The sequence below is a fragment of the Macrotis lagotis genome, chromosome X (genome assembly GCF_037893015.1).
Source record: "Macrotis lagotis isolate mMagLag1 chromosome X, bilby.v1.9.chrom.fasta, whole genome shotgun sequence".
In the NCBI taxonomy this organism is placed as follows: Eukaryota; Metazoa; Chordata; class Mammalia; order Peramelemorphia; family Peramelidae; genus Macrotis; species Macrotis lagotis.
In genome coordinates this window covers 146,715,127-146,727,646 of record NC_133666.1, presented here as the reverse complement: position 1 = coordinate 146,727,646, position 12,520 = coordinate 146,715,127, and the positions used below count along the sequence as shown (strand labels likewise).

The window sequence follows — 12,520 nt, the reverse complement described above, 5'->3', positions numbered from 1 at the left end:
CCATGCCTCAGTTTTCTTATTTGTAAAATGAGTGGGTTGGACTTTATGAACTCTAAGGTCTCTTCCAACTCTAAACCTCTTATACTGTGAACTTGCTTTCTATGAGGGGAGATATGATAGAGATAGCCTGAATTCTCTGGGTAATATGGAGTCAGATAAAAGTTTGCATAAATCTCAGTATAAAAGCCAATAGGTTTTAAAAAGTGAAGACCTTAATCTATATTGAGAGTTATTTATGGATAGATATTTATGCATATGTTTCAGTATTATGAAAAAGATATTTAACTTTGCATTAGATGATATGGATTTAAATAACTTTATAAGCATAGAAAATTCATTTAATCTCTTTGAGTCTGTTTCTTCATCAATAAAATGGGAATAATAATTTATCCTACTTATTTTTTTCAGATTATTAGGAAGAAATGTTTTAGCAGACTTTAAATAACTTTAGTTCCTTCCTCTCTCCAGAGATCCAGTAGGAAGAAGACTATTGGATTAATCTAGGAGAGAGATGATGAGAACCTGAACAAAAATTGTCACTAAATGAGGGAAAGAATCAGATGAAGGGGAAACTGGATTTTTGGTTTCTTTTTTGTCAAAATAGTCATCATTTCGGAAGGATAAAGGAGTCTTAGACTAGCTCTTAACTCCTTTTGACCCTCATAACCTCTTAACACCCTTTCCAGGTTATGCTCCAATACAAAATGAAGTATAAAAGGACGTCCTATTAGTTTCCAATCTGTTCTACCATACAGCCCATGGCATTATAGGCAAGCATAAATATTTCCTGGAAAAGTCTTTCTTATTACAATCATTTTATACCTCAGAAAACTCTTTTCCTGGTCTGTTCTAAGGGCTGGAATATGTTAGGATATGACCATAAGATAATAGATTTAAAACTGAATGAGACCTCAGAGGTTTTCTCACCCATGCATCCTCATTTTTCAGGTTAGGTAGCTTAGCCCTACAAGATGAAGGTCTTTGTGAAAAATCCCTGTAGATTAGCATTTATAGAATTTGAACCCAGAGCCTTTGACACCAGACTCATTATTCTTTCTACTGTCATAGTGCTCCAGCACAGGTCTCTGGAAGATATCAGACATAATTTTTTCTCTCTCTTTTTATAGACACAGCTATATGGGCATATGCTTTGATGAAAACTATATTTTTAATTGGTTTTCTACAAGTTATTTAGAGTTCTAGAACCAAATGAACAAGAATATTGTTAACCATTTTGTCTAAGATACCCCAAACTTTAAGGCAAAAAATAAGGAAATATTTTTAGGCACAATTCACTAACCACTTTTCCTTCCCTCTCCCATCCATGCCAAAAAAGAGAAAAGAAAAATACTTTGATTTTGAGAAGTTTTACATCAAGCTTAAAAAACATTTTCTGGGATAGGAGATTTTTTTGTTTTTGTTTTTGTTTTTGATTTTTTTTAACCTTTCTTGAGTCAAGAATCCCTTTGGCATCTGCTGAAACCTATAAATCCCTTCTCAAAATAATACTTTTAAAATTCAAAGCCTGAAATATGTAAGATCACAAAAGACATTATTTAAATAGGTCTCAAAATATAATTTTAGATTTTAGATTAGATTTTTTTTTTGCAAGGTAAATGGGGTTGCGTGGCTTGCCCAAGGCCACACAGCTAGGTAATTATTAAGTGTCTGAGACTGGATTTGAACCCAGGTACTCCTGACTCCAAGGCTGGTGCTTTATCCACTACGCCACCTAGCTGCCCCAAAATATATTCTTAAAACAGCAAATTCTGACCCCAAGTTAAGAGTACCTACCTGTATCTAGGATCACAACGATTTTAATCAGTCAGCAAAAACATTGTTCAGCTCATTAACATGATACACTAATTTTATATTTTTTCATATTTTCTAGCACATTAATATGATACACTAATGTTAATATCAGTGAGTTAAACATATAATCATATAATATAACATATAAACATATAATCTGTTACACAATTTTTATTAATATATTTTCATGTTTGAACTTTATCTTAGGATTCTGAGATTTTTAGAATACTGAGACTCCAAGAAAACAAAAACTTACCCAAGGTACCACAACAAAACCAGGTCTTTTCACTCCCAGTCATGTGTTCTTTTCCACTACATTACAATCTTGCTAAATTAGCCTTGGAATATTTAGACTAGGTAATTGTTTTTTATCTTCCATAGACTATTTCTCATCTTTTCCTGAGGAGCAAAATTAAAGGCTTAACAGCATCCATCCTCTAACCTGCTTTATTGACATTCCTCCCCATCTTTATTGTACCCTTCTCCACATCCCATTCCACCTTGCCAATAATACTACCATGTTCCCAAAAAACAGACTTGAGAGTGTATTATGTTGTGTTATGTATTGTATTGTATTGTACTGTATTGTATTGTATCATATTGCATTGTATTGTATATGTATTGTACCATTTTTTCTGACTACAGTTTTGAATAATGGTAATTATGTTTCAAGTTTCCCTTAATGATTGTCTGGAGTCATCTCCTATAAAGAGGTCTTTTTTTCTAGACTTGTTCATTAGTGCTCTTATCACCCTAATTTTTGCCAAAATTATGTTCTATTTATTCTGTTTATGTTCTGCCTATTCTTATTTATGTATACATTTGTTTCCCCCCACTAGAATGCAACATCCCTGAGGGTAGGATAATTTTGTTGTTTTCTTTGTACCTTCAGTGTCTGTTACATAAGGGGTGATGAATAACTGCTTTTCATTGGATTGAATTGAAACTAGGTTTGTCTAATGCTGAAGGAAAACTATTTCTACAATGATCAAAAGGATGAATAGGCTATGGATGCCAAGACTCCACAGAGTATGGGTAACTACAATCATTCAGAAAGCATTATCTTAATTGGCTTCCTAAAGGTGTCTCACTGTGTAAGTTATTTCCTTCCTAATGAGCTTCAGTAAGTTCTTGCATAGGAGATGTGGTATCATTCCAGTTTTAAGGGTGTACTCCCTTCTTTCTTAGTTTTCATCTTTAAGATTCCCATCAGTTTTCTTCCTTCCAACTCCAGTTGAATAATTTATCATGCAAGTATGGAACAATATATTGTCATCAATAGTAATAAAAGAATAAAGTCCCATTTCCCTTACTCAATGTCAAACTAAATAGGATCATAACTAAAAAAAACCCAAAATTGTGATGCAAAAATGCTAGTTTGCATTCAAGATTTGAGACTGCAAAGCATGGGCAATTAGAAATTGTTACTTAAAATGACCTTTATAAAATTATTTATTCATTCCTTTTTCATCTGTCTGACTCTTTGTAAGCCCTTTTGGGGTTTTCTTGGCAAAAATAGTGGATTGCTTTGCCATTTCCTTTTCCAGTTCATTTTACAAAGGAGGAATTGAGGTAAATATGAGTAAGTAACTTGCCCAAGTTCACAAGAAGTGTCTGAGAGTAGATTTGGACTCATGAAGATGAATCTTCTTGACTCCAGGTCTGGACTCTATCTCCTGCATCACTTAGATCCCTTTTTAGCAAATATACATATAAACTTCTATATTCTTTTCTTCCCCAAATATTTTGTATCCTAAACAAAATTCTTTGACAAATATAATTTCAGTTAAAAGGGCAAATTATACTCAAACACCTTCCAAAATGAAAACTTCTCATATATGATGGATATTCAATAACAATTGACCCTATGTCAATTAGGAATGTCACCTGGTAGCTGAGAAATATATTGGGTAATGGTTCTTTAAAATCCTGTGTTTTCCAAAATCCCTAGAAAGTCACTTTGACTTTGTCCCCAAGGAATGATTGCTACCCTTCCAAAATGATCCTTTAGGTTATTGACCATCAGACTTAGCTCACAATTAACCCGTAAATCATATCTTCTGATGCTAATTTCAACATTTCTTCTATTCTATTCAGCAATTAACTCAGACATCTTTGTGGGCAAGAAAGCATTGCTTTCTGAAATTCTTGATCCCTTATGTCCTTGCTTGCTAAATGATAGGGACTGGTTTTGTGATTTAATTGATAGAGGGAAATATTATATGAGGAAATTCTCTTGTCAAATTGGTTGCTAACTTCTTCACAATTTATGTTCTTAGTTGTCAAGCACATTGAGAAGTTGAATAAATTACCTAATATATTTCAGAGGTAGAATTTGAACCCAGGTATTCTGAGTCTGAAGTCAGCTAATTTACTTTTCCATAAGGACTCTCAAGTCCTTGTTATCATTCTTGTTTAGTTTTTCAGACATCCCACTCTTTGTGACTCCATGGACTTGTCCCTGGGAATTTCTTGGCAAATATGTTAGAATGATTTGCCATTCTCTTCTCTAGTGTACCACTGTTTTTCAGAGCCCATCCTTTCTTTATCTGAATGTGGACAGCATTTTTCATCATGAGTTCTTTTTACTTGTTTTGGTACATTATGTGGTTGAGAGGAACTGCCATCTATAGTTAATCATCACACAGTACTGCTGATACTATGTAAAATATTTTCCTGGTTCTGCTCATTTTGCTTTCTGTTCATGCAAGTCTTTCCAAAATTTTCTGAAATCTGCCTGCTCATCATTTCTTATTGCACAATAGTATTCTATTACATTCATAAATCACAGCTTCTTTAGCCATTCCTCAACTGATGAGTGTCTCCTCAATTTCCAATATTTTTCCATCAAGAAAAGAGCTGCTATAAAGACTTTTGCACATTTATAATCTCTTTGGGTATATATTAACCTAGTAGTTGCACAGTTTGGTTGCTCTTTGGGCATAAGAAATCTGTGAATTAAACCCAGCTGATTTTTGGTCTAAATCTTGTGATGGCTCATTTTTCTTGTCTAGTCATTCTATATCATATTTGGCTCTTTGTGATCCTATTATTTGGGGGGGGTAGGATTTTCTTGGCAGGGATATTGGAATATTTTGAAATCTCCTTCTCTGGCTCATTTAACACATGAGGAAAGTGAGGTAAGCAAGGTTAAATGATTTGCCACAGTCATGCAACTAGTATCTGGGGCTGAATTTGAACTCAGGTTTTACTGACTCCAGGACCGACACTATCTGCTGAGTTTTCCTTTGTCCTACTCAGTTGTAATCTCTTCCATTGGACTTCATATTGTATGACTTTTATGCCTCATTCATGAATTTATCAATCATCAAATAAACATTTATTAAGTGCCTAATAGGTGTCAGATATTATGCTAAGTGCTGAGGATATGAAAAGAAGCAAAAGATAGTCCCTGCCCTCAAGGAGCTTACAAGATAATGAGGGAGACAACGTGCAAATAAATGCCCAAAGCAAGCTATATTCAAAATAAATAATTGTAATTATTAATTGTATAACTAATGAATTTTTAGCAAATTAACTATAATAAATATTATAATTATCAGGCACTAGAATCATATGGTCATATTCTAAGCCAAAATTGTAATAAGATCTGAATCTGTCTACTGTCTAGTTTCTTTAAAACTTGGGAAATGTGAGTTCATACTAAATGTCTGTTATTTCTGTTGCCATCTCTTGGAAATCTCTGTTAAAGAACTGTGAAAAAGATAACAAGATATTTTTAAAAGATGATTTATTGACCAAATGTAGAATTCTGGGAGGGACAAAGGGAGAAAGGGAAAGGCTAACTATAAATCATTTTTGTTGTTGTTTTCATATTTTTTATTTCATTGGTTAAGGAATTTATCCCTTTATCAATCAATACAAATTGGCAACTGTCTACACCTAAGAGTCTTAGAGAATTGTCTCAGGCCACTGAGAAGTTAAGTGACTTGCTCAGTCACACAGCCAGGGCATGTCAGAGTCAGGGCTTGAACCTAGGACTTTGCTACTCCAATCCTACTTCTCTCTAGGCTGCACCTTGGTTATGTTTAGCTGAAAGCTATGGGTTTGTAATGTCCTTAATTTTGGGGTGGGGAAGGTACCAGAAATCTACTTTCTTTACCCTCCTCACCTTCTGTCACTTAGCTGTATCCAGGCTTTCCATATGCCGAGTCCCAGATGGTTCTAATGCTCTGGGTCAGCCTGCTCTTCAGAGGGTAAACATGCTGAATTGGATATTTTTTGTTTGTTGATTCACACTAAAATAGCATCCTTGGTACAGCTGTTGTTGACCACTCATTTTCTCCATGAATTAGGAATAAAAGGAAATTTTTTCATTCATTTGAACTTCAATTGGACTGCCCTGTTATCCTTTTGTTCCATACTTTGTTTTAAATCCAAGTCAAAACACTGAGCCAAATCAGTGCAAATAGGAGTATAAATTTTTTAACAAAGATGACTGGTACTTCTTTTCAGAGAGAAATGAACATTGTCATCTGAAGACTGTGGGTTGTTTAAATACTTTGGAGCCAGCATTTTGAACCTGCTACTACTGCAGACTATAATATACTACTTAACTGATATTTAAAATGCATGAATCAGCAACTGAGACTGGGAATCAGATATTTTCCTTTTTCACAAAAATGGTACCCTCATCAGCAAAATCCCATACCAGAGGACAGCATGTATTGAGGCATCATGGTTGTAATAAACAGACTGGGAGATGAGTACCAGCTGTGCCATTAGTTAGATGTATGACCTTGGTTATTTCATTTAACTCACCATTCCCCACATTTTCAAATAGGAAGACCTTTTTTTGTAACAAAAGAGACCATTCTGGGGAACTCTTCTTCCCTTTAGTGATTGCTATTTATATCTGTTGACTGAGAAAATACATAAAGAGAAAAAAGCTACTATAAGTTAAGCATTAAATGACTACTGTAAAAATCATAGTTATATCTTATATACCTTTGAAAACTAGCAAGTTCTCCCTTCCATACCATGATTTTTCCCATTTCCCAATTTTCCACATTCCTCATGATAGCCCCATTGATATATCATGGGCTGATGTAAGAAATTATTTGGGAATTTGTGGAAGCTGCAGACAACACACAAAGGCCAGCAGATGACAGAAAAAGTTTAGAAACTTAGAAAAGCACAAAATATATGTATGGTATTGTATATCAACCCAAATTTTACAATAAGGTTATGCAAACCCCCCTATAAAAGAAAAAAATTGGGGGCAGCCAACTGGTGTAGTGGTTAGAGCACTGGTTCTGGAGTCTGGAGGACCTGAGTTCAAATTTGACCTCAGGCACTTTATAATTGCCTACCTCTGTGACCTTGGCAAGTCACTTAACCTCATTGCCTTAAATAAATTTAAAAAAAAAGAAAAAGAAAAGAAAAAGAAAAGAAAAAGACTTCTGTGGTATGCAAGAAGGGTCAGAAATTTTATATGAATTTTCCAGATTGTAGAGGTGCCAGGTCCTTAACTCCTGTGATGCAGAAGGGTTAACTATAATACATATACACAATACAATTATATATATACATATATGTGTGTGTGTCTGTGTGTGTCTGTGTGTGTGTGTGTGTGTGTGTGTGTGTGTGTGTGATGTATTTCTTATTTTGTCTACAAAAGGTAGACAAATTTATGGACTTATTTATGGATTTGCACATGGACATCTTTAGGGCAGCTAAATGATATAGTGAATAAAATCCTGAGCCTGTAGTCAGCAAGACATCTTCCTTACTTCAAATATGCCTTCAGACACATTTCAAATAGTTCCTCCAATTCCAAATTTGAATATAAGATATATGACATTTTCTTTGAGTTTCAGTGTCCTCATCTGTCAAATGAGAGAATCAGGCTAAATGATCCTTTTAAATTCCCTTTCAGATACCTGCTTGTACTTGAAATACCTGGTTAAAGCCCTCTCTTCTTGCATTCATTCATTCATTCAACAAATATATGTTGAGTATCTACTTTTTGCAAGACAGTCAGTGAATAAGCATTTATTAACCCCCAGCTTTGTACCAGGGACTATACTGCACTGAGGATACCAAAAAACAAAAAAACAGAAACAAAGCCAAACTACCACCACCAACAACAACCACCAACCTCCCCCCTACTAAAAAAAACCCCAAAAGATAGCCCCTGCAGTCAAGGAGCTCAGTATCTGATGGCTGAGATATCATGCAAATGGCCATGTGCAAACAGACAATATACAAGAAAAACTGAAGATGATCAGGAGAGAGAAGATGTCAGCAATAATGGGGAGCAGAAAAAACATCTTGTAGAAAATTAGCTGAGATTTGAATGAAATCAATTGGTCCAGGAGGCATACATGACACATAAAACAGCAATGAGAATGCCTAAAGTCAGGAAATAGGAAGTGTCTTATGTTGGGAACATTAAGGGAGCATAACATTCTGTATTATTGGATAGAAAACTATACAAGAAGATAGGAAAAGTAAGATGGGGACAGACTGTAAAAGGGTTCGAATGCTAAGCAGAGGATTTTATATTTATTCCTGGAAGTGATAGTGAAACACTGGAGTTTATTGAATAGAGGGATGACATGGTAAGACCTGTGTATTATGAATTAATTTAATAGTGGAGTGTAAGATAGACTGAAGTTGACAGAGACTTGAAGCAGAGAAACCAATCAAAAGGCTATTATGGCAATCTAGGCATGAGGTAATGAGAACTGCACCCATGTGGTGGCTCTATCAAAGTAGAGAAGAGAGTGTATACAAGATACATTGTGGGGGGGGGGGCAGCTAGGTAGTGCAGTGGATAGAGTGATAGAGTACTGACCCTGGAGTCAGGAGTACCTGAGTTCAAGTCTGGCTTCAGACACTTAATAATTACCTAGCTGTGTGGCCTTGGGCAAGCCACTTAACCCCTTTGCCTTGCAAAAAAAAAGACCTTTTAAAAAAAGATACATTGTAAAAGAAGAAGTGATAGGTGATTGAGCAATTGAGGATAGATAATACCTAGACTGTGAGCTTCAGTGACTGGAAGATTAGTGGTACTTTCATCAGTAATGGGAAGTTGGGAATGGGGAAAAGTTTGGGAGGAAAGATTTCTGTTTCCTACATTTAGAATTTCAGTTCTCTATGGGAAATACAATTTGAGATATCTCATAGGCAACTCAAGATGAAAGTTTGGAGCGTAGGAGAGATGTTAGGGTGAGATTAGTAGATTTGTGAATTATCAGCATAGCATTAATAATTAAATCTATGAGAGCTAGTGATGTCATTAAGGGAAAAAATATAAGATAGAAAAGCAAATAGGACCCAGGATAGAGTCTTGGAAGATAGCAACCATGGTTTTTGGGCATAATCTGGGTGGAGAGAAACCCATCAAGGGAGGAGAAGAAGGACTGGTCAGAAAGAAAGAGAAGAACTAGAATAGAGTAGTGTGATGGAAATCTAGAGAAAAGAGAATATTAAGGAGAAGAGGGTGATTGAAAGTTACAGAGGCTGAAAAGAGGTCAAGAAGGATAAAGACTGAGTGAAGAAAAAGGTCATTCAATTAAGAAGTCATTGGTAACTTTGGGGAGAACAGTTTTGGTTTATTAATGAGGTTGGAAATCAGATAGCTCAGCATTGAGAAGAGATTGAGACAAGAGAAAGTAGAAGTATCTAAAATAGATGGCCTTCTCAAAGAGTTTAGCCACAAAAGGGAAGAGATAAATGAGATGATAGCTAGTGGGAATTAATGAATCAACTGAAAGTTTTTTTGGATGTAGGAAAGACATGAACATGTGTGTAGACTATTGGGAAGCAGCCAGTAGACAAGGAGAGATGGAAAATAAATGAGAGTAGTAATGATAGAGCAGGCAATCTGTGGGAGAAGATGAGATGAAATGGGATTGCTTCTGCAATTGCTTCTATTAGCTTTGGTAGGGAGTCAGACTATGACTCCATTTGAGACAGAGATGAAGGAGGAGTTAGTAATTGAAGTTATCTTGATGATGTGAAATGAAAAGGAAGAGAGCTCTTAGTGAGTGACCTTATTTTTTTTTCCGGTAAAACATGAAGCAAGGTTCTCAGTTGAGAAGGCTGGAAGAGAGAGAGAGCTACTGGAAGATAAAGAAGGGTTGAAAAGGTTTAAGAGCTAGTGTGGTGAGTGAGATAATAATTTAATTAGACATGAGGAAAAAAAAAAAGGTTGCCTTGTCTTAGTGAGGGCCCAGTTGAGCAAACAGGACATAAATTTGTAGTGAGCCCATGCAGCAAGGTTTTGTGATTTTTTTCTTGAACTTTATTCAACAGGCCATGAATAGGAGAAAAAACAGTTGATGGTAAGAAAAACCCATTTGATGGGCCTGTCATAGGTGCTCTCAGGAAACCAAAGATGGATAATAAATGCACCCTTCCCTTAAGGGGGCTTTTATACTAAAGAAAAAAAATCAATCTACAAGAAATTTTATTTATTTTCATAAAAATATACATATATTTAATTTTAAAATATGATAAAAATATGTACCATGTGCCATAAATGAAGTATAAAATGTAACTGGAGTTCAATAAAGGGGAAAAAAATTTTCTGACCATAGAGAATCAAGGAAGGCTATTGCAAATCAAATACCAATCCTGATCATGACACCAATTATAAGTCAAATCAAATCACTACAAGCCCAGATTTTAGCCTTAGACAAATTCTACCAGGTACATCAATTGTAAGGCAGGAGCTCTGGGGGTTTTTTCTCTTCTCCTGAGGTCTGCTTTGCTAGATGCTGAGGAGGCTTGGAGAGATATATAACTTTTTTATTGTACAAGATTAAGCCCACACATATTTCAGTCTGCATAGCCCAAATCTGCTTAGAAGTTCCCCAGGTTCCTAGTCTCCTTCTCCCCCTTATCTGGTAGACTCTATGTCCGCCTGTCCACTCTCCACTATTGCCCCACAAATAGACAAACAAGCAAGCTCTAACCACAAGCTTCTATCTCCTATTGGGAAGCAATGCGAGGTCTGCCCCCCTAGCTTGGACAGTTGTAGGGGCCTAGGACAAAGCTTGCATCATCCAATTCTGAGACTTAAATGGTATCATCAAGCATAAACAACTTATATAATGGTAACTGCTTCCATATCCAAATATGGACTATATGTCTGGCCTTATATCCGTTCAAGCTAGATCATTGTGATTAAGGGAAATTCATATTCATATCCAGGACAAATGGTTCTCCAGATGTGGAGATTATCAAATATGAGGTAACCTTGAAGGATAGGTATGATTTTTGACAACTCAAAAATAGGAAATGGAGATTGAGTACATTTTAGCTAGAGGGAAATCTATTTGGGAATATAGTCAGTCCATTTTGGTTGGAGCATAGAGAAATCATGAAGGTTTAGTGTGAGATAAGTCTAGAAAGTCATGTGGGTACAAGATTCTTAACACTTTGACTGTCAGCTGGATGAGTGTAGACTTTTTTCAATCAACAATGGGAAGATTAAAATTGTTAAACTATAGGTTTGATTATTTCTTTCTTTCTTAAAAGCCGTAAAATGGCTTCCCTATTATGGATCAAATAAACATAAATGTTATTATTCTGACATTTAAGACTCTCTACATTTTGGTTCCATTCTACTTTTCTAGGCTTATTGCATATTACTTCTCTCTGCACACTCTAAATTCTAGCCTCACTAGTGCTACAGGCTGGTCCCCAAACTTAAACTTACTGACATCTCTGGCCACTTTGCATTTTCATAGGCTGTTTCCCATGTATAGAATACACTTCTCATCTCTGTCATTGCAAGTGATTCTCTTCCTTAAGGGTTTAGCTCAAGCTGATTGCTTCCATGGTAAAGATTTCATGGACTTGCTCAAATCTCAGTTACTCGAGCACACTTTGTAGATTTCTCCATTGACGTCATCACTTCCTACCTTCCAAATGGAATATAAACTGCTTGAAGTCATGGATCCTGCTATTTAATTTTGTATCCATGGCACCTTTCACACAATAGGCACTTAATAATAAATATTTTCTTTAATTGAAGCAAAGGCTTTTCTTCAGGGAAATATCAGATTTTGTGTTCAGAGAGGTTAACATAACAGAGGGTTGTGAAGTAGTTGAGGTATGAGAAACTGCAAGATGGAGCAGTATTTTGAAGTGTTATTAATAAGGTACAAAGAATTTTGCTCATCTGAAATATAAAGAAATACTCATTTGATTTCAACACCAATCAAACAATCAATATTCCTTGATTGTTTAATTCATGCTCAACACTATGAAATTACAGGGTGACGCGAAAGAGGAATAAATCCCATGATTCCTGCTGTCAAGGAGATGACCTAAAGAGCTCCCTTGTCAGCTAGTCAATAAAATTTTATTGAGTGCCTACCCAGTTTATCCTAGGACTAAAGAATAATGAATATGAAACTGAATGATAAGAAACATATAATTAAACATTAAAATTGTGTGATAGAAATCATAAGTAATCCTCCTGGATCTGGAACATCCAGAAATACCCAGAATCCAAATGGTTAAGCTCAAGTGGTCTACGTGGATGGTTTCACTTACTTTAGAAAACATGTGTGTGTTCTGCCTGCAGACATGGGACGCGTTGTGCCGGAGAAGTGGCAGCTGCAGCAAACAACTCACACTGCACAGTAGGGATTGCATTCAATGCCAAGATTGGAGGTATGTGAAGACCAAAGAACCTTATTTTCCTTTTTTCTTTTTTTTTTAATTTTTC

At 35.6% G+C, this 12,520-nt stretch overlaps 1 protein-coding gene across 4 annotated transcripts in view; it reads left to right on the top strand.

Annotated features, from left to right (window-relative positions):
* Window positions 1–12,520, top strand: part of PCSK5 (proprotein convertase subtilisin/kexin type 5) — a 594,760-nt gene that overhangs the window by 218,818 nt on the left and 363,422 nt on the right. For all 4 annotated transcript variants that reach the window (XR_012472398.1, XM_074206682.1, XM_074206681.1 and 1 more), the window contains exon 6: window positions 12,377–12,465. Coding sequence is in view for 3 of the 4 variants with exons in the window: in XM_074206682.1 (XP_074062783.1) it covers window positions 12,377–12,465 (89 nt within the window). In the remaining variant the exon portion in view is untranslated. The remainder of the gene's footprint in view (window positions 1–12,376; window positions 12,466–12,520) is intronic.